The 22,641-nt window shown below is 39.1% G+C and overlaps 1 protein-coding gene across 1 annotated transcript in view; it reads right to left on the minus strand.

The window, feature by feature from the left end:
- Window positions 1-3,147: 3,147 nt before the first annotated feature.
- PIK3C2G (phosphatidylinositol-4-phosphate 3-kinase catalytic subunit type 2 gamma) overlaps window positions 3,148-22,641 on the minus strand; it is a 188,095-nt gene continuing 168,601 nt past the window's right edge. The window contains 3 exon segments of the mRNA XM_068191915.1: window positions 3,148-3,340; window positions 8,270-8,316; window positions 8,319-8,394. Of these exon segments, the coding sequence (XP_068048016.1) occupies window positions 3,188-3,340; window positions 8,270-8,316; window positions 8,319-8,394 (276 nt within the window). The 3' untranslated portion in view covers window positions 3,148-3,187.

A 22,641-nucleotide genomic window follows, 5' to 3' on the forward strand; every position in this document is an offset into this window, starting at 1 on the left:
CATCATACTTGAGAAGTCATGACAGGCCAGGGAAGTTCCCACTGACTGAAAAAGGGGAAATAGCCCACATTTGCTATCAAAAGCAGCATTGAAGCAGGTGATTTTACCCTCCCACTCTGCTCTCAGGAGATCCCACCTGGAAAGTTGCATTCAGCTCTGGGGCCCCCAACACAAAAAAGGTGGAGTGAGTCCAGAGCAGGGTCATGAAAATGATCAGAGGTGTGGAGCACCTCTGCTGTGGGGAAAGGTTGAAAGAATTGGAGCTGTTCAGCCTACAGAAGAAAAAGGCTTCAGGGAGACCTTATAGAACCCTCCAGTAGAAGGACATGTAGTGATTGGACAAGGGTTTATGGTTTTAAACTAAAGAAGGTAAGTTTAATTGGGTATTAGGAAGAAATTCTTTACTGTGAGGGTGGTGAGGCCCTGGCACAGGTTTCCAGAGAAGTTGTGGACTCCTCATCCTTGGAAGTGTCCAAGGCCAGTTGGATGGGGCTCTAAACAACCTGCTAAGTGTTTCTGGTCATGGCAGGAGGTTGGAATGAAATGATCTTTAAGATCCCTTCCAACCCAAGCCACTCTGTGATTCTATTATTCTCTGATCATTTAGAAACAATTCATAAATACTGAATGTTTTTGGATATTTTTAAAATTCAGTTAATGTTACTTGGAGCAAATTTCAAATTTATAATTAATTATTGAGTGAGAATAGTAGTCCAATATATATGAGAGATCATCTTAATTTTTAGGATATGAGGATGTGAAATTGACATTTTTATTTGTATTGAATAAAATTTATTACCATTGTTCACTTCTCAAGTGAACAGGAAAAATTACCCATATAATGTTCCCTTTAAATTTGTAAAATTGAATTCTGATTGGGCTATTTCTCTTTAGTGCCCACTGTCATTTTCTTACCTGAAAAATTAGTTTTGAGAAAAAAAAGAAGTATTTCTTAAAATCATAAAAAAATCACATGCTAGTATTAGTACCTTTCCTTCGCTTAGTCTTGAACCTCCTGCTGCCAAAGCAAGATAAAAAATTCATGAGCTGATTTGTAAAGAACCATGTTCCTCATAGGAACGGGGAACTCAGGAAGCAGGAAACACAGTACTCTGAGGAGAACAAGAGAATTTTTAGAATCAGCCAGGGCTGATTATGTGTGTGAAGATCTATGAGGACAACTTCTTGTCTACCAGAGCTATCAGTTTAGATCTTGCCCATAAGACACAATTTTCCTATTTTCCTTTCAGAACTGAAGTATTGTTGGCCTCCCACAGGACTACAGTTACACAACTAATGGCAGATTTGTTACTCAAATATTTTTTTTTATAAAAAGGATGTTATATTGACAAGTTTCTTTAATATCAAACACTGTTGCTTAAGTTTGCAGACAGTTCTGATAATGCATTGTAATGCTATTTTTATTTATTTCTATTCTAATGCTTTTTTATTTAATGCTGCTCTAGGATGGAAAATCAGGGCATGTGGTAAACAAGGGTTAGAAAATGTCACAGGAAATAACACTGTTAGAAAATTGCATTATAGTTTTAATAAGGAAACTGAGACAGCACACTGAGGAATCTAAAATCAATATTGAACTGTAAGGTCAGGAAATTTGATAACTTTGTAGGCTGGTCTCAGTGTGTTTTCTGTGCTTGAATGACTTGATTTGTTTCCCAGGAGAGCCTACAGCATAAAATTTTGGTGTCCTGATCTTTGTAGTGATGATATTTTGTGTGCCAGCCATTGTCCCTTGCATGTGGTAAATATTTTACAGTTTCTTACAGCCCTGAATAGACTAATAATATGAATATTCAAACAGAGTTCCCCTCACCTCCCCTTACTGAGGAGGATCTTAGTACACCAGTTTGACTGGGGAAAGAATTTTCAGATAAAACCTGATCAAGTCCATTGGTTTGATACTGAAAAAATTCCCAATTTATTTAATTTCCTAACTAACACTCCAAGTCCCACTTCAGAAGCTTTATATTCTGAAGACTGATGTGAGTGTCCTTTGGGAAAAGAAGGCAATTACCTTCAATTCTGGGATTATTGCCCCTCTGTTGACCACTTTTCCACCTGGTAGGACAAATGTCAGATCTGTCCAGTATATGGCAACTTAAAATTTCCAGCAGATCAGATCACAAATCAACACATCTCCTGTGCCTTAAAAATGTGCCCCTGGCCCTGGAAATGTTTGTTTACATGGTCAGTGGGTCTGGCAATAATGGACAGTTCACTGTGGCTGCTCACATGCCAAATGCTTAAAGATGTGCTTAAGTAATTCCTCAAATTAGGAGAAAACAGGGCCCATAATTAGCATCTGTGAATTTAAAGGAACTACTAATGTTCATTATTTACTTCATAAACATATATTTTATAGTTCTGAGGTCTATTCAATGCATGTATTGACTTGAACCCCTTATGCAGCATGTGGGAAGACTGCTGAACAAATGTCTGTGGTATCATGGTCTTAAATAAATCCCCCACTGAAAGCTCACATTCAATATATTCTCTTTATTGATGAACATTAGCTTTTCCCTTCTTCTTTCTTCACACCAATGATCAGTTATATCTGTCTCTTGGATGTCAGAATAAGAGAAACAATGACATATATCACTGATAAATTAATATCCTGGATTAAATGTTACATTGTATCAAAACCTTTAAAGTTCTTAAAAAACCAAAGTATTGATTGGGTAAGATTTAATGTGAAATTTGCTGGACATCTGAAATATATTGGCAGGGAACCATCCCATGGTTTTCTGGTGAGCTCATCATATACAGTGATGATAAATTATACCATTATCAGCATTGTTCCAACACAGTCAGTGGAATTAATGGGCAAAGAGTGAGCCCCCACACACTGATGTGTACAGAATTCAGTATTTTTACAGCATTATTTAATATTAAAAAAAAAAAAAAAACAAGCCCTTCATTGCTGTCACAAGAATTTCTGCATGCTACTACAAGTCCTTAGCATGTGATTCCTTAACCTCACACTGTCAGGAATCTGTGGCAGGAAGATGATAGCACTTTTAAGACAATAGCCTTATGGTTAGAAATGTTAGGATATGTGCTCAGCAGATGACTGCCTATTCTCAAGGGCAACTGAGAAAAAATGTACCGTGGGAAATAGGATAAAGAAACATTAGTGGGCAAATTATTGAATCATCTCGGAGAGCACTTAAATTAAACAGTTTCCCAGTGAGTACCACTTTTCTTCATTTAACTGGACACTGCTCAGTTGAATGTTAACAGCTCCCACAAATGTTCCTTTGCTTCTCACAACAAGCTTCAGTACACGGCCTTGGAGCTCTGAGACTCTGTCATAGACAATCTGAAATCATATAAAGCGAAAAAGAAAAAAACATACAAATTTGTTAATCTATTCGACAGGCAAAGCACGTCAATGCAGCGCTCAGGATGATGATTAATCCAACTTTGTGATAATTGCTTTAAACTTCCATCCAGAATAGTAAGTTAACCATGAGCCAAATTCACTTAACTCAGTAAATTTACCTCAGAAATACATTTGACCTTATCTAGTTTATATAAAGAGATTCTACCTTAGCATCACAAACTTAGGCTCGTGAGATCTGATTATTTTAAAAGAAATACTATTATTATTTCAAAGCATTAAATTTTATAATATTATTATATAGTATATAATGATATATTATATATAATAATATACTATATATATTTTATCTATTATATAATTATTAAATACACATATATGATAATACTACATATCAAATGCATATAATTTTATATATGTTATATATAATATATATTATATATTATTGTATATAATAATAGTATATATTAATTATTAAATTTATTCTTTTTAAAAAGATCTGGAACCTGTCTTGAACAATGCTTGAGAGGAAAAAAAAATCGGTAGTCATATTTTTCCCTGTGAAAACTGGAAAAGATTGGACCCAGTTTAGCAAATGGAAGTTACTAAATTTAGATGTTTCTGATACTCCAGAAGTGCTGTTGATACTTCTCAAAATAAATGAGACAGTAGTTTAGCAACTCTTAAAAAATTACTAATGTCTATAGATTTAAAATAGCTTTTAAATTACCTTATTACTGTGAGAGCACACAGGGATTAAGTATGAAATTATAATGGTATATTTTTTGAATTTAAAAAACCCTAAACAATCTGGAGCAATAGCCTAACAAGAATCAGCTGCAATCAGAATAGATTCCCAGGCTTCAGTCTCTGCATCAATCAAAAACTGCTGAGTGAACTGCCTGTGAGCTGATCAAATGTGAGGGAACGCTCTCAGATAGTGCAGGCCTGAAAGGTAAGCCCCCTTAAGAGAAGAAGAACAATTCTTCCAGCCATAGTCCTAGTAGCATTAGCCCTACCAGCCTTACGAATCCTATACATAATAGACGAAATTAACAAACCAGACCTGACACTAAAAGCCATTGGTCATCAATGATACTGATCATACGAGTACACCGACCTTAAAAATATCACATTCGACTCCTACATAATTCTCACAACAGACCTTCCCCTAGGCCATTTCTGCCTACTAGAAGTTGACCATCGTGTTGTAATCCCCATAAGCTCTACCATCCGGGTTATCGTCACCGCTGACGACGTACTTCATTCATGAGCCATCCCCAGTCTGGGCGTAAAAACTGATGCAATTCCAGGCCGCCTAAACCAAACCTCCCTATTCGCCTCCCGACCTGGAGTATTCTATGGACAGTACTCAGAAATCTGTGGGGCTAACCACAGCTTCATACCAATCGTAGTAGAATCAACTCCACTCGCCAATTTTGAGAACTGATCCTCCTCAGCCTCATCCTAAACACCTTCAACCATTAAGAAGCTATGAACCAGCATTAGCCTTTTGAGCTAAAGAAAGAGGATCCACCCCCTCCTTAATGGTATGCCCCAACTAAATCCAGGTCCCTGACTTTTTATCATGCTCATCTCATGGTTCACATTTTCCATAATTATCCAACCTAAAATTCTAACCTTTGTATCACCAAATCCCTCCTCCAATAAAACACCAACCCCTCCAAGCACTACCCCTTGAACCTGACCATGAACCTAAACTTTTTCGACCAATTCTCAAGCCCATCCCTCCTAGGAATCTCCCTAATTCTTATCTCCATAACATTCCCTGCCCTGCTAGTACCCTCTATAGATAACCGATGAATTACTAGCCGACTCTCAACCCTACAACTGTGATTCACCAACATAGTGACAAAACAACTAATAACTCCATTAAACAAAAAAGGACACAAATGAGCCCTAATCCTGCCCTCCCTAATAATCTTCCTCCTACTAATTAACCTACTAGGACTACTACCCTACACATTTACCCCAACCACTCAACTATCAATAAGCCTAGCACTAGCTTTCCCCCTGTGACTCACTACCCTGCTAACAGGACTGCTCAGGTAGCCACGGCACAGTTCCTAGATTTGGTAATTAATCCAAGGTAGCTTTGATGCATGGTGCAGTTCCCCTCCTCCCCTTCCATCAGACTGGCTGGGGCTGCCTTCATTTTCTCTTTGTATTCCATTTCTCTGTGTTACTCTTCTTCTCCACCACCACTTCTTAATGCAATATAACATTAACTACTGTGAATGCCACAAATTCCAAAATCCAGATGCAGGCACAGGAGAAAAGAAGGATTTGTTTGCTAAAAGCCACTCCAAAACATTTTCTGTAACTCATTTTATTGTCAGCCCTCCTGGACTTTCGCATCTTTACTCTCACACAGGAGTAAAAAACAAACATAAAAAGCAGCTTTGCAAGGTTGATAATTTGCTGTAGGCAGTCATAAGCAATAGAAGTACAAAACTAAAATCAAAAATACCCAAGAGAAGCACATTTCAGATTTTTCTCACTCTGGAACAAAGAAGGAAATTAATATACAGCTTCCTTCCAGCCATTTGGCTTTAATAAAAACTTATGAACTCATAAAAAAAGCTACTACATTTCTGTACACAGTGTTTCGGCCAGTAACTAATTTAAGAAACATCTGACTTATATTTTTAGTAGTTTTTCTTCCCTGGGGCAGCTTCTGCCTCAGTCTACCAGCCTTGGACAAAAAATGCATCCAGAATGACATCACATATGGAGGAGCAGAGCTGCTAAAGCACAGGCATCGGGTTGGAAATGGCCAAGTTCAATGGATCCATATGTCCCCGCTGTGATTAGCACTTCCCAGGGAAAAAGACTGAGCATCTGGGAAGAAGGCTCTCAGTTTTGATTAAGGACATTAAAGTTCTCATGGAATTTCTTTTAATGGCAGTGGAATACTCGTGAACCACAATTAAATCTCCTCCCAGTGACTACTGACTGACTGCAGACAGGATTTTGGATTTCACTGCATTCAAAGGAATCTAAGAACAATTTGAAAGATAATTGTCTGCCAATGTTGCTGGCTGGCTCTTATCTGTTGTCCATTTTGGATACCTTACAATGAATGTTATGATATAATCACATTATCTTCCTTTGCTTTAAACATCCTTTGAATGTAAAGCAATTTCTTTACACAGATTATTTAGATTCATTCCATTCTGATAGCAAAAAAAGAAGTAAAAAACAAAAAAATAAAGCCTACATCCTTGTTATTCCACTGCAGTACTGTGGGGAGGGAAATTTCTCTCAGCTGTGAGCAGCAACACTACTGCAGGAGCTTGCTTACAGAAAGCTGGAAGTCATCAGTGTAAGCAGACAACTTTTGTAATTAACAGATGTGGGAAAAGGGAAATATTAGAACTCCGGGAGTGAGAAACTAAGAGATAAGCACTCAGACTCTGCTGACTAACCTAAGCTTTATCATATCTTATCTATGAAACAGGGTGGAGTGGTAATATTTTCCATGCCTTCTACATTATAGCCTGCTGAAAGAGCATTTGTAAATTACTTTGAGATCTTTAGGAGATTTGTTACATGTAATAATTATAATCTCCAATCCCACCTACTGTTTCAATCTCATCTGCCCTTACAAATGAACACAGTTTATACCATTTCCTATTCTGCCATAAATGTTTCTCCATACAAATGTTTACTTTCACCCCAGAGGCATGAGCACTTCAGTGGTGTGTGAAATAATCATATATAGCTGTGAACTGATGGCATTTTAACATAAAAAGAACCTGGCTATTTATTCTTATGTTATCACTTAGGACACTGACAACCAATTTTCAAATGTTAATTTGAATAACAGCATCCATTCAATTAATACTTTTCATGCTATTGTGCATATCTGCACTCAGAACTGCTGGGTTATGGTGCAATGATGCTTGGCCTCATTTGGTTAACATGTAACTCTGGTTATGGGGTAAGGCAGAGCGCTGTGAAAAATCCAACTGCTTTCCTAAGAGGGAGACATAAACGACACCATTTCATTTCTGAGAAAGGTGCAAAACGGACAGTTGTCCCCATTTCTGGTTCAGCTTATGATGCATTCCTTCTTTTTGGTCATCCTCATTGCAACAGCTCTAAAAATGCTGTCTTGTTGTTTTATTTCAAGAGTGGGCAAAGCAAATAAAACAAGTTGCACCTGTGTTGGTTGTGGGTGGCCTGCTGGGAAGCAGCTCTGCAGAGAAGGACCTGGGGGTCCTGGTGGACAACAGGCTGCCCATGAGCCAGCAGCGTGCCCTCATGGCCAAAAAGGGCTCCTGGGGTGCACTAGGAAAAGCACTGACAGCAGGTTGAGGGAGGTGATCTTGCCTCTACTCAGCCCCAGGGAGGCACATCTGGAGTGCTGTGTCCAGTTCTGGGCTCAACAGACCCAGAAAAGCAGGGAACCACTGGAATGAGTCCAGTGAAGGGCTGTGGAGATGGTGAGGGACTGGAGCATCTCTCTCATGAGAAAAAAACTGAGTGAGCTGGGCCTGTTCACCCTGGAAAAGGGACAGCCGAGAGGGGCCCTCATCCATGTTTGTCAGGGTCTGCAGGAGGAGCTCAGGGGATGCACCAGGCTCTGCTCTGCAGGGCCCAGAAATGGGACAGGAGGCAACAGGAGGACCTGATGCCCAGGAAGTTTCCCCTGAATGTGAGGAAGAACTTTCTTGTGCAGTGATTGAGCAGATTGTCCAGAGTGGGTGTGGAGTCTCCCTCACTGAGATATCCCATCTGGACACACTGCTGTGCCATGTGCTCTGGAGTGGCCCTGCTGGAGCTGGGAGGTGGCACCAGATGCCCACTGTGGGCCCTTCCAGCCTGACCCATTCCATGATTCTGTGAAACAAGAAAGGGTGGAAGAAAGTGGATGGTACTCACAAGTTCATTGTAAGTAGGGTCAGAGCCTTTTGGAGCTGTTCTTGTTTCCTTCGACTGACCTCGCAAGGGTCTGGCAGAAGATAAAATTCAGCGTGTGCACTTGGGGCAGAGCCATCTGGGAGGTGCTGGAAAACAAGAAGGTCACAAATATGAATGTCCCTGTTCCAGCAAAGAAAGCAAATATAAAAGTACCCCACGTGAAATCTGGACTTTTAGCAGACACAGAAACATGTTACCTTCTCAGTATTCTCTGGGCTAAATTGGAGTGCTAGTGAAATAACAAGAATTATTAGAATTCAGCTTAAAATGGAATCAGGAAAATAAAAATTAAATAATACAGAGACAAGGTAAAATTGTCTATCTTTAATATTTACATTCTGATGGAAAAACACTTAAGCCTCAATCCACCCTAACTCATCTTAATCTGATACAAAGTCTGGCCCTTCCACTTTCCAGAGCAAGGTATAGAAACTGGATTTTAGACAGTAAGCTTCTATTGATTTTAACCCCTAAGTATCAATGGGGAGAACCAATTGTTTCTAAGGGTGTTTTGTAGAACATATTACTGTAGAAGAGCCAGGAGCATTTCCTGCAGCAGTATGGGCAGAACAGGATTCTTGTAAGAGCCTTTCCCATCTTGCCCATCACACAGCTGCAATCTCTCTTTAATTTTCCAGTTCAGGTTACTGAATGATATTCCAGATATTCCATCTTATATGGTAGCAACTCGAGATCAGAGACAATCTATTAACCAGGCTCAGTCATCAGCCAGTGCTCGTGGGTGGAGAATTTTTTGATAACTTCTGAGGAGCTCTAAAGTTATTCCTAAAGCAGCATTACAATTACTCAGAAAACACATTGTATTACTTGAGGCTTGGAAAGAACACACAAGAAACATAAAAATGAAAAACTGTGGAGCAGAAATCCTGCCAGCACCTGTCACTTAATGCTTGGCTTATAATTGAGTACAAACCCTTGTGCTGGTTACACAGTATACAGTCAGAAAGCACAAAATGGGGCGTAGCAAAAGATCAGTAATTTTAATCATATAATCAGCATTTTAGACAGGAACTTTACCTGTCAGCTCCCAGGCAATCCAGTGACAGGATGCAAATAAGAATACAAGCAAAAAGAAGAGAACTTTAAACATTTGGAACCTATGAACCCAGAGGATTCCCAGCCATTTGCATTTATATCTCCTGCTGTAATTTTACACCTGGCTCAGAATGAAGTAACTTCTCAGATTTTGATTATTCACAATATGTGTCTGGAAATATGGGGCTTTCTACAGCATTCTCAACAACATATCCCTGGGATAGAAGAAATTGCTGTCTCCTAGCAATAAATAACTTCTCTATTGGGAAGGAAAACCGTGCCTGTATGTGTGAACAACCAGTTCTTGCACAACAAACCTCTGTTTTTTTGTTATCTGAAATGATCCTTCAAGGCAAATGATGTGGTCAGCTGCAAAGCTCAATATTGCTATCATTAAAACCACACAGCATCAAAGGATGCCCCTTCAAATCATTACATATTGTCAGCACTATGGGAGTGATTAATATTCCTATTGCCAAGTTCCCCAGAGCACATCTGATTTAAAATACCCATGGGATTGAGCTGGATGGGATTCAATGGCCTGCATAAGAGACATTAAAGGGCAGTGGAACACAAGGGTATTTTCCTAGGATGGGTTGCCACATCGTTAATGCAGGATTTATTTACAATTTACACTGTCCACTTGAAAGCCCATCTCTGTTGACCTAGGACTGTACTAAAACTTCACTTGAGGATTGCAAGTAACAGTAAACTGAGCATCTCTTAAAAATCAGGAGGGAGAATGAAATGCAGCCTGAAGTACCAGTCCAAGCAATCAGGATTACACCTAAGTGCAATCAAGCTCTTCACTTCTCAATGAATAGGCAAACATCACTGTAACTTGAAGGTCAACTGATTTTAGTTATTTCAGACAAAGAAAGGAACCAGGCTGAGGTGACAGGTTCCAAAGGTAACGTGGTTTAACAGGACCTGGGTGTCCAGAAGTGATTAATTGCCCAGAGGTGATTAACTGAAAAGAAACCACATAAAATTGTCACTATGCCTTTGAGCTTTGTCATGTAAACTTGCCTTTGGCCAACTAACCTTCCCCTGTCAGCTGATTCCTCCCAAAATTTAAGGAAGGCACTTTGCAGCAGTGTTTTGGCTGTATGAGATGGACTGAAAACGACTTCCTCACTATCCCTCTGAATGTCGAAAAATACATGTTGAAAGAGGTGAGGGAGGGGAGAGGGCCAAGAGAGAAAATTAAAAAAGAGAACATTTCAGCCATTCAGACAGGAAAACTCAAGGGGAGAGCTGTTGCTCTGGGATATTTGAGAGCTGAAATAAAGCCACTTTTCATGAATAGTAGCAATCAGCAGTCAGACTGTTAGAGGTAATTTGATGTGCAGCCATTTGAATTCCAAGTAGACATCATAGTTCTGATTGTTGGTTTTTTCTCCCCAACTTTACAGGTGACATTTGCCCCCTTCCTCTTCCCTTGCTGAGGAAAGGCAAACAGTCCACTCCAAATCCCACTGCTGTCCCAATTCTCCATCTGCAGTGGCACTGTTATGCCATCAAACAATCAAAAACCCTTCAGCTGAGCACTCTTCCAGGCAGATCAGGTGCTCCTCTTCTCAGCTGCCCTCCCCTGACTCCTGACACCACACAATCCATCTAATGAAGGACTCCGCCTGTCAGAAAGACTGTCCCACCATGCACTAATAATTCAAAACTACAGATTAAGAGCAGTTTTAAACCAGCCCCGGCCTTACAAGAGCAGAGTACTGCTGGTTTCTCTTTTGATTGGCACAAGAGCTGGATTTCTTTTCTTGTGAAGAGCCCGCTTAACCACAGGGTTAGGGTCTTGAGGCAAGACTCGCAGCGGAAAGAGTTGTACTTTGCTAAACACCTCCTAGCAGGAGCAAGGAGTGATAGTGGCAGTTTGACTGCAATAGTGCAAAAAACAAGACTAGGATTAACATGGCAAAAATCTCTTTTTAAATCATAAATAGGTGGAATTTGAAGCAAACTGTTTTATTAAGACAGCTGACATAGCAGGCAGAAAACCCCAAGTTTTGGGCAAATGAATCCTTTTCCAGGGTTTTTGATTTGAGCGCTGAAATAAAGGAGAACAGAGAATAAAGAAAAAATGGAGAAAACATCAGAAAAATGGAAGAAACATCAGAAATATTTTTTTTACTAAGGATTATGACTTCTTTCATATTACAGTATCACATTTAATGATCCCTTCTAACTCAGACTGCACTGGCTTATTTATAAATTCAGGTAAACATGAGGAATACCTGACCAAAACCACAGAATCCCGGATGGGGTCGGGCTGGAAGGATCCACAGTGGTCATCTGGCCCCACCTCCCTGCTCAGGCAGGGTCGTCCCAGAGCACATGGCACAGCATTGTGTCCAGATGGTTCTGGAACATCTCCAGGGAGGGATTCTCCACACCCTCTCTGGGCAATCTGTTCCAGTGCGTGGTCACCCACACAGGAAAGAAATTCTTCCCCATATTCAAGTGGAATTTCTCTCTTTGCACCAAAGAGTACCTGCTCTGGTGAGCTCATTATAGAAACAGAGTAAGATTTCTAGCAGGTTCATAAGTAGTTCTAAAATCAAGCAAACCTCCTATTTGTTATCATTAAAGGATTAAAAAAAAAATATCACTGATTTCTGTTCATAGTCCAGGCCAGGGAAAAAAAAAAATCAAAGGGTACCTTGAGAAAGCCATTTTGCACTTTACTCTGTAAAACCTTTATAGCTTGAATGCACTTGTGAGCAAGCAAACAGAAAAAGCTTAAAGTTTTAAATTGAGTTCTATTTGGGTTTAATTCTGTTGTCATTTTATTAACCCAAAAAAGAAAGGATTTTTACCTCCCCTTCAGAAGAAGTTACTCCCAATTTAAATTACTGTCTTAAATCTTTTATTGTGTTTGCTTGCAAATAAATCCAAGCTATAAAAATCTGTAAGGCTGTAAAGGTATAAAACCAAGCTCCCAACAAAAATGCCATAGGTTCTCTTGATATGCTTAGGGACAAAAAGCCCACAAAATTCCCCAGTGTTTTTGATCTGCCAATAAAAAAAATCTGAATTTAGAAGTTGTCTCAAATTGAATTTAGAAACTGACTATTTTCTTTCTTCAAATACAACCAAGTGATGATTGAACTATTTTCTCAGAGAATGACCAGCCTACTTAACCTTGATAATGACAGATGCTTTTAAAGCAACTCAGTTACAATTGCCTGTATTCATGTTAAAAAAGGATTTTATTTTGGAAATGTTATTTTCTTCTAAAGTCAGGCAGAAGTTGGTGAAAATATTTGGGAATGAGGGAGAGAAAATAATACTCTGGATGTACTTTCCATATCTCTAATTCAATATTGAAAACCTAACATACACAGCCTGTATCTGTTATGACTGTGTTCCATTTTCCACTCCAGTTTTATTTTCCAAAACCAAAAAATGTTGGTTTCGGAAAATACCAAAAAAAGTATTTGCTTACAGAAACCCACGCAGATGTGTCACATCCTATATAATGTAATTTTGAAGATAGTATCTGTGGCTGGGAAATAATGGATGAAATTAAATTAATTTTTCCACAAGAAATATGTTGTCCTAATGACTTTTCTCTTCTTATCATTATTAATGATCCACAACTCTCCTAACCCAAGGATTCTTTGTTAGCATTACTATAGGTATAAGTACTGCAAAATTTGCCATATATTCAACTATTTAATGATTTAGCATCCAATATTAATATTGAGCCATTCTCATATGATTTTTAAAATACTCATTTTAAAGCTAATTTATTGTAAAACTTTTTAAAGCTCACATCTTCCTAGGTGACATAGAATTTTCCTTTTAGGTGGCTTTTGCCTCAAATTTAAATCATGTCATCAGTTTCTGTTAGTGTTAGACATGCAGATCACCTTTTGTCCTAGAGAGGAACAGATTGATGGCCCCTGAACATTTGATAGTTCCAGCTGCTGTTCTCTTTTTCCCATTTTTCATTTTCAACAATCCTGACAGTAAAAACTAATGATCAACTAACTTGTATTAACTAATGACATCTTTCCTCCTCTATAAATAACTACTTTTATTCCCCCAAAAAATTAATTTCCTTGACATTTTTAAATCTCAGTTTCTCTCTTCCTTTTCTTCAATGGAAAAAAAAAAAAAAATAAAAATACCCAGGCATTTAAAAGACTCCCATTTCAGCTACTGCCCTCAAATAAAAATAATTCACTTTGTCCTGTAGTTCTCTTAGTCTTCCTATCCTTTTCCATCCTTATGTTCTTCTCTTACATACACTGCTGTGAGAATTTATTTACATATTGAAGAAAGGACTACAAAATATTCCTTAATTGTCAATTTTGAGATATCCATACATCTTTTGAAAGCAAACCATTGTAGCAAGTGGTTAGGAAAAACCTTCAACAAGGCAAAATGTCTATATATTATGTGTAGACATTAGGTGGATTTGATTATTATCCAATAAAGGAGGATTAGAAAAAAATCCACAGAAGAAATCATCCTTGCACTGCAGTAACCTTTGCAAATTACTGGCTGCCTCTAGACTAAATTAAAACCAGTGAGGAAAGTGGAAGAGCCATTATTGCTGCTGTTTCCACTTCTTCCAAGTCCCTGTGTAACTCAGCAGAGGAAGGCTATACCCTGTCTTTCAAATCTGCAGTTTAATTAGCAAACACAGCCTCTGCCTTAGGAAAAAGAGAACATCCTCTAGGCTACTTCTAAGCTTAAAGAGCTGAGAAATTAGTATTACAAAGCAAGAGGTTCCTTTGAAAGCAGATTAATGATGTATAAACTTCAGGAAAAAGGGGATTGCAGTGTGAACGGGTGGTTGTGTTGTTGCTACCTGTAGTGTTGCACTAATAAGGCACAAAATGGTTAACTACTTTTTGTTACAAGGTCTTTTAAGGTTAAACTATGTAATTAAGAAACGATACTTAAATTATTTTCACTTTTAATTTAATAACTAATTACTCAAATTCTGCAATGCTGACTTTTCTGCCTAATTACAAGATATTACTTAAACTTATGGAGAAGAAGGAAGAAGAAGGTAAAGAAGGACTAGTCTACTAGTTCATACTACTAATGAACCTGCTAGAAATCTTACTCTGTTTCTATAATGTTTTAGAATTTTTATCTTGTTTCATATAGATTACTGTTTTCTAAACCCGCAAACTCTAATTTTTCTACTTTGTGATATGATATACTTCTAATCAACTACACACTTGTAATTTCAGTGCTATTAATTAATTTTGGAAGCTTTTTTCATGGCCTCAGGTTAAATGTAGTACTCTCTTGGGAGTCAGAGTCTGTATGCACAGAAAGTCTAAAATTCTCAGCATCCAGAACTCCAACAGCTTCCCAAATCCTAATGTGGTATCCTTGTTCTTCCTTTGAGCTCTGCATATCCCAAAGCATGAACACCTCTATTCTACCCTGCTACTGAGCTTTTCATTTCCCTCCCACAAATACCCCCAAATTGCTTCAAAGGAAATTAAAAATGAAATCCTCTTTGCAGAAATTAAATAATAATTAGGGAAGAAGATAATCCACTCCACCACCACGGTGCACCCTGCACGGTCTGCTATTGGCAAGACAAAACATGAAGGCAACAGGTCAAAAGTGTTTGCACAAATGTGGTATTTTTTTCCCTCCAAAAAACCAACTTTTTCACCTAAAATTTGAAAATATTTAACAGCTTCTCTTCAACAGCATTTTCGTTATTTTATTACATTTTCTGATCCCAGCTTTTTTGGGTTATCTGCGTATGTACATAAAGACAGAGACACAGGGACAGAGATCGCTGCCGTGGAGGTCAGCGGCAAGGCAGGCAAAGAAGAAACTGCATTTATCTCAAGTTAATGAAGGGCTATAAAAACATTAAAACATTTTCCTGTCAGGGAAATTCTGGGAAGCATTTTTTTTTTTTTTTTTTTTTTTTTTTTGAGCAGGCAATTTCTACCTTTTGGAAATCTGGCAGCGTCTGTGCAGCGAGCCTCCAGATGGCTTTGTCATTTACCATGCTAAAAAGGCAAAGATGCTCTATCCACATTATTGATGTGAATATCCAAATATAGCTTATGTCCAATACCTTCAGCATGCTCATCAACCTGCCTGTAGCAGAGGGGACAGGACTGGAGCAGCCTGGCTGTAACAGCTGGTTATGCAGCATTCCTGAGCGGGACAACTGTGCTGGAAAAATAGGGTTAGAGCTGTCCTGAGACACAACATTTCTAATGAGTGAACCAACAACCAACCCTATCCAAGGTGTCCTGGCTGTCAAATGGGAAAAAAATAACCCTGTCAAGGAGGGAGACCAGCAAGAGATTCACCCTGTCATATTGTGGACATCTGGTTTGGCTTGGTTAAATTGGCCCCACATTGGTGCCTGGTCCCAGCTGAGGCAGACCCTGCTGCTCGTGTCACCACCAGTGACAAAAGGTGTGTATGGAGCTGGAAATTGGAGGGAAAATGATCCATTCTGCAGTGATCACTGGAGGTCAGGCAAGATAATTCATGGTATTCAAAACAGCCTGATCAGGCAGCTGATCCATCACAATGAGATGGAAATGTGATTCCAGCACATCACACAGGTAAGCACCTCAGTTTCAAACTGATCCCAAGGCACAGAGACAGTGGGACTTTCCAAATGAACAGGAATTATTTGTTAACATTGAAAAAAAAAAAAAAAGTGTGATTTTTTTTAATTTAAAGAGACAGTTCTGGAAAACAGATTGGATCCCAAAAGACTCAGGGCTTTCTAAGAATTATGAAAAAATATTCCTGATCTGCTTCAGTCATTTAAGAGGAAAGCCCATCTATCTCTGCTTAAATGAAATAAATAGAATGAAAGTGAGGATACCCAGAAGGTCACAGATGTTTCTCTCCCAAGCCTTTATTTCTATAGAGCTCTGAAACTAGAAAGATGAAGAAATGCACTGAGATTTAACTCTGATGCCTTGCTGAAAAAGAATAATTTATTGTTCTGATGATCCAGAAGGAGATAAGGACAGACACAATCCCAAATGAAATGGGGAAGAATCTGTACAACAGGATTTAAAAACAGGATCTTGCCTTTTAGAGACCTATCATCTAAAAGAGGATCCTGCCGTTTAGAGACCATTGGCAGCAGCCAAGGAGGACTAGAATTTCAGTCCAGCAGGAAATGACACAAATTTGCATGTGTTTATGACTGTTTCTGAGCAAGCAACAAAGAAGACGACATCACAGAATGGGTTGTGGCTGTACCCAGCTCACTCAGAGCTTAACTCCACCTCCTGAGTCTGACAAACTTCTGACCCTTCACTGATGCTTGGGACTCCATTCTTGTGTGCTCCACGTAGCACCATGTGGGCATCAAAAAGTTACCAAGGCTGAAAAAATGCTATAAAGCAGATGTGGGAATGTATGGAATAAATGTACAACTCCCAGTTAAAGATCTGAACCAGAATCACACAGAAGTTATTTTTTTTCTGAAAGAAAAGGTAACATGTTCTAGATTTCTGAACCACATGCTGCATTAGTATTTTAAGACAATTAACTCCACTGGTTTTTTTTGGTTTTTTTTTTTTTTTTTTTTTTTTGCATAGATGAGAGAAATCAAGGGTCAGATATGCTTTAAAACGATATTATCCTGTGGATAAGTATATTATCCTGTGGATAAGCAATGTTGGTGCATGGTGTAGAATGCAGAGAGTAGATTTTATGAACAAGTCTCTGAAGCTTTTATCTCAGAATTACCACCAAGCCCATAAAGAAACTAAATTCCATTGCTTTCAACCCTGTATTATTGCTGTGCTTGGAACACTTAATTTTCAGATGAATATTTAGTCACAGAGTCTATGACACTGGCTGAGATAAGAATGATCTTGTTTTGACCCTTAGAAACATAGATCCCAGAACGACTTCTTTTGAATAAAGTACAAAGGAGAACAAATATTTAAGACAAATCCCCATTTCACTTTGTTTTTGAAATCAGTCAGGATTAAGACCATTGCTGCCTGTTAGAGTGCATGAAAGGAAATTAGCCTTTGAGAAAAGAAACACAAGCAAAGGCCATTGCTCCTTTTCTATCTTTTTGCCACATACAAATCCTTTTCTCTCCTTGCCTGGGCCCAGACAGTAGCTGAATATAAAAATGTGTAAAGAAACAGTGAGATTGTGATCTGTGTCTTCATTCTGCACTATTTTTCTTCTCAATTTCTTAATTAGTTACAAAAGTCTGTATATGCCTATCTTTAATTTCTCCAACTGTACAATCTCCCTGCACTTTTCTTTCAATTATTCTGCAGCATGCCATCTCCCTGTGTAAGAAAGCATTTCATTACATGAGGCTTGCAATTTCTGCTCCTTAATTAGTTCTCATTACTTCTACTTATGCTCTTGCTCAATGTTCTAAATAATTCCTCTTGAACCTTCCTGTCTTCTCCCTTAAACATTTGCACAATTGACTCGTGTCCTTGTTAGTCTGTTCTTAACTAAGTTTTAGTAACAATAAATCACTCCTGAAGAATCAATCACCCCAGTAACCCTACTGAGAACTGTTCTTTGAATTGTATTCTAGTTAAAAAACATCCTAAGAGAAATAGTTCACTATTCAAGCCTTGTAAAGATGAACTACTTCATATCTGCCCCGTGACACCAGGATCTGGCCTTTCTCATTGGCATCTCTTGTAGCAACCTCATGTCTCACCATGGGCTTGTTTTATCTTCACATTACTGTGGGTTATAGATCTCTCCCTCCCCAAGGAAATATTTTTCATTTGTTGTAGGGTTCTGGAAATTACTTTTATTCTCTTGATCTTGCTCTGTCTGCACTATTATTTTTAATGTTTTCTTCATTTGCAACCAGTGGGAAATCTAATTTCTGTTCACCTTCATCTCCCAGATCACTCATATTATTAAACAGAACTCACTGTTATTTTGGTTTTTTTCTTATTCAACACATATCAACTATGTAGGGAATTACTTATTTAAAAATGAGCAGTTAGAATTTAGAGCTGAGGCAGTACTGTGACTGTGACAGATTAAAGGGTTTAACAAGAAATAATAACAGAACTTTCTGTACAACATATTTGTCAAACACCTTTCAAAACAAATATGTTTGAATCCAACAGTAATCCCTGTGCCACAAGAACAGACCTCATCTCTTTCCAATTTAAACTACTGCTGAGTTGTAGTACCCTTTGTTTAGGGGTTGTTTAGCTAATTTTCAGTCTCAAGGAGAACATAGCTTATCTGAACTAATTTCCTTTCACTTTAAAAGAATTTTCTATGAATATAAAATTAAATCCAAATTCTTTATAAGCTACAGTTAGTACAAGAGCTTTCCTCCCATGGCTTGTTATTTTGTTTTCCTGTGCCAGACCAAGGAGAACTTCATCAGAATGCTACCTCCCTCCATCAGCCAAGCTGCTGATTTTAATTCTGTCACTGATACTCTCTGGATAACTTTGTTCAGCTCAAAGTGATTTTTTTTCCCACTTGTTTTCCATCCTTGCCTTGCCTACCTGTGCCTGGCAGTACACATTCATAACATTCTGAAAGGATAATGTGGCTTTTTATTTCACTGCCAGGCACTGCGTTGTTGGCAGGCTGTATATATTTCCCATTTAAATCTATATAATGATAGTCATAAAGTGTAAAAGTTAGTGAGCCCATGAGAGGAACCATGGGAACCAATTAAGACTGAGCAAAGATCCCCAACCCTTCCCCAGCTCAAGATGGGAGAACACCCAGCAAAGGCAGCAGAGCATCTACCTGTATTGTAGGTGGGAACATCCCTATAGCCCCGTGCTGCAGGTCAGACTTCATCCCTTTGGATCTGGGAAAGACTGGCTGCTGGTTTTCAGCTTCTTTTTCTACCTCTGTTGAGGCTGGGATTGAAGTTCACATTCAGACTCAGGTGTTTATTGTTTCCTATCACTGTTACAGCCCCACAGCTGTGAGTTCTGCAGTCTTTCATTAGCAAGGTACAAAATGGGTAACTGTCTCTTGTTACAAGGTCTTTTAAGGCTAAACTATCCAATTAAGAAAAGACATCTAAATTATTTTCACTTTTAGCCCAATAACTGATCACTCAAAGCCCACACTGTGGACTTTTCTGTCATTGCACAAAACCACCTAAACCCGTGGAGAAGAAGGTGGAGAAGAAGGTGAAGAAGAAGGACCAGCCTGCCCTAAAACCTCCATCTTGCCCCATATATATTTCTATATTCTAAAACCCCAAACTCTAAGTTTTCCACCCTGTGATATTACACACTTCTAACCAACTACACACCCACAATCCCAGTGCTAGCAATCAATTTTGGAAACCTTCTCCACGGCCTCAGGTCCAATGCAGTGCTCTCCTGGGAGTCAGAGTCTGTCCCCACAGAAAGTCTAAAATTCTCAGCATCCAGAATTCAAAAAGGTGGCTCCCAACTTTTTGCCCAAAACATTTAAACCATTGCATCTCACAAACATTTTTGGAAGCAATTTGGACACGAAATGGAAAGAGGCTGGATGTCTGTGTAAGCCTAAAGCTGATTACTAATTCGTCACCCACATATCAGCTATCCCAGAATCATTAATCACCAGGAGTGGTACATGACAGCTTCCGAGCTTTTATAAAAGGAAAGCTGGAAGTACTTTTGCAAAGAACTGTAGGAGTTTATTTTTCTTCCAGAAAATTTTCCCCCTGTAAAATTGGTTCTGAATTCATCGCCCACGCATGCTTTCCCGAATTCTAGTAACATTTTATATTTACTGGCGTGAGGTTCAGGATAACTTGGCTTTGTTTCTCCTCCCCTCTACCCCTGAGGAGTTACTCTGTCCACAAGAAATAATGGACAAAAAACGTTTAGCAGTGAGGATTGAAAGTTTAGCTGCTTATCTAGGAAAACGGCATGCCTGAAGTCATGGCAATGAAATCAGTGGCAAAAGCAGGCTTCCTCCTGAGCCAATGCTGAAACACTGTTCCCTTTGCTTCTCCATGAAGCAGGCAAGGAATCGTGTTAGAAACCCTTTTCTGGCATCAGCAATGGCTATTCCTGTTGCCTCTGGGGTCTTTTTTTTGAGGAGTGAGCAAGCCCACCAGTAGGTAGCCTGGCTGTTTCTGGCCGTGTGGAGCTAAACCAGCCCACAGTCAGCCCTGTGTGAGACCTGGTGGGCTCTGGGTAGCTAAATGAAGGTGAACAGGACTGCACTTGAATAATACAAGCTCAAAACCTGCATGCATTTCAAGAAATCCATCTCCACATCTGCACAAGCCTACATTTTTAAGGTAGAGCAGCATTGTCCCCGTGCTCCTGTTCTTGCCTCCTGCTGTTTGTCTCGGTATTGTGCTGCCACAATTGGACTATTCTCGTTCTAAGGTAACAAATCCTTTCAGAGGCCAAAGCAAACCTCCCCTGGGGCTCCTTTATATCCCTCCTGAGACCACTTAATGCACTTTGCCAGGTCCTGTGCTATTGTCTTTATAGAATAAGCCTGCCCTGTCTCACCCTTCCACCTGCCACATCCTCCAAGACTCCAGAGGCAAACTCTCCAGGCCTCCAAGGTTTTCACCCGTACACAAAGCCCAGCCTCAATTTATTAAGGCAATATTGCCTGTAGTCCAGAAAGTGCCCAGTGTGGCACTGTCTGCACTTGAGAGGAGCGATGCCCCAATAACCTGACTTCAAGTTATGTAATATACCTATTTGGAAAATTGCATTTTATTGGCATCATGGCTTTTGTCTACTGGAAAATTGAATTTTAAGTTATTTTCCTCAGCAATTGTGGTGATGCCATTCAAATCCTAAGTAGAAGCAGTGAGCCACCTGACTTACAAAATCTCAGGATTCAAGTGAAACTGAATTGCTGAGGCAAATATTGAGACTGAAACATTTTTAGTGTCTTATAAATATCTGTTTAACAGAACTTGTCTTCATTGTGCACCCACAGCCTTAAACTGTAGGCAAACATTACCAACCAGTCTTAACATCTCTGTGTTCAAACAGATTCCTTGGCTGCAAGTCTTTCCTTAGTGAAGAAACACAGTTTTTTCTTTGCAGAAGATTAGATTAGATTAATGATCCTTTCCAGTCACAAAATCCATAAGGCTGCTCTCTGCTGTTTGTCTCTGCAGAAATTTTGATAGAGTTTTCTTCAAGCAGGACTGGATTTTTTTTACACACAACTGAAATGTTGCAGCGGGGAGGGAGAGGACACTGAAGCTGATCCAGGGAGGAGAGTTGTGCATCTGCAGCAAATCTGGCACGTGTGGATGCATCAGATCCCAGGGGCCCATGCATGCACCCACATTAACCAGTCCTCTGCCAGGTCTGCACCACACCAGGGCTCTCTCCACTGCTACTGCATTTTTTCTCTAAGACATGCCACGTGAACAGGCAAATTTCCTTCAGGAGAAATTCCTGCAAAGTTATAGCACTGCAGTCTTCTGGCTTCCTCCTTTAAAGAACCTGTGTGACACCTGAGAGTGGCTATTAAAAATACCAGCTCCTTAGGGAGTCTCTCGTGCATTGTATATCAATATAGGATTTGCACAGCAGGATCTAGGTCTCCTATTAAAACTCCTAGAAGTAAACCCACACAAACACTAAATCAAATTTATTTACGTGGATCAAAAGCCTCGATCACAATTCCTGTCATCTGTGAAGCTCCATTTGGGATTAATTTGGCCCACTACAATTATTTTCGCAACTGAACACATCATAAAATCTCTTTATAGAGATAAATTAAATAGGGAAGAGCAGAACAAAAATTATTTACTATAAATTATGAAATAAAACAAGATAGCAAAGTAATCTCTGCACAGATGAACCACTAAAATATAATTAGTGAGACTCTGAAAAAGACTGACTATACCTGAAATAGCTTTAACATGTCTTGAATAATATATGATCATGGCATACTTTTAAAATCCCTGTTCAGCTCAACCAAAAAAAAAAAAAAAGAGGAAAGGAAAGGAAAAGAGGGCACATTAGAAAGATTGATTTATATGGCTGGGAAGCTCAGAAGATCACTAATGGGATAAAGACCCTTCCTATTATAGGTTACAGGTCTGAAGGCAGCCCAGGATCACAGTACCCTGAAGCACTGTTTCATATTTCAGACCAGATGACAAGGGATGGATGGCCAGGTGGAAGGAAGGAATTGGAAGCCCAGGATTTGAAACCATGATTGCCTAAGTTAGGCTGCCACAGCAATGACCTTATTTTAGAGTCATGAATCACTGTTAGCCTTGCTGAACAGGACTCCTACCACTTCTCCCCAAACCCACTAAAACGGGTTTGACTTAAATTACC

Source organism: Anomalospiza imberbis, chromosome 5 (genome assembly GCF_031753505.1).
Source record: "Anomalospiza imberbis isolate Cuckoo-Finch-1a 21T00152 chromosome 5, ASM3175350v1, whole genome shotgun sequence".
Classification (NCBI taxonomy): domain Eukaryota; kingdom Metazoa; phylum Chordata; class Aves; order Passeriformes; family Viduidae; genus Anomalospiza; species Anomalospiza imberbis.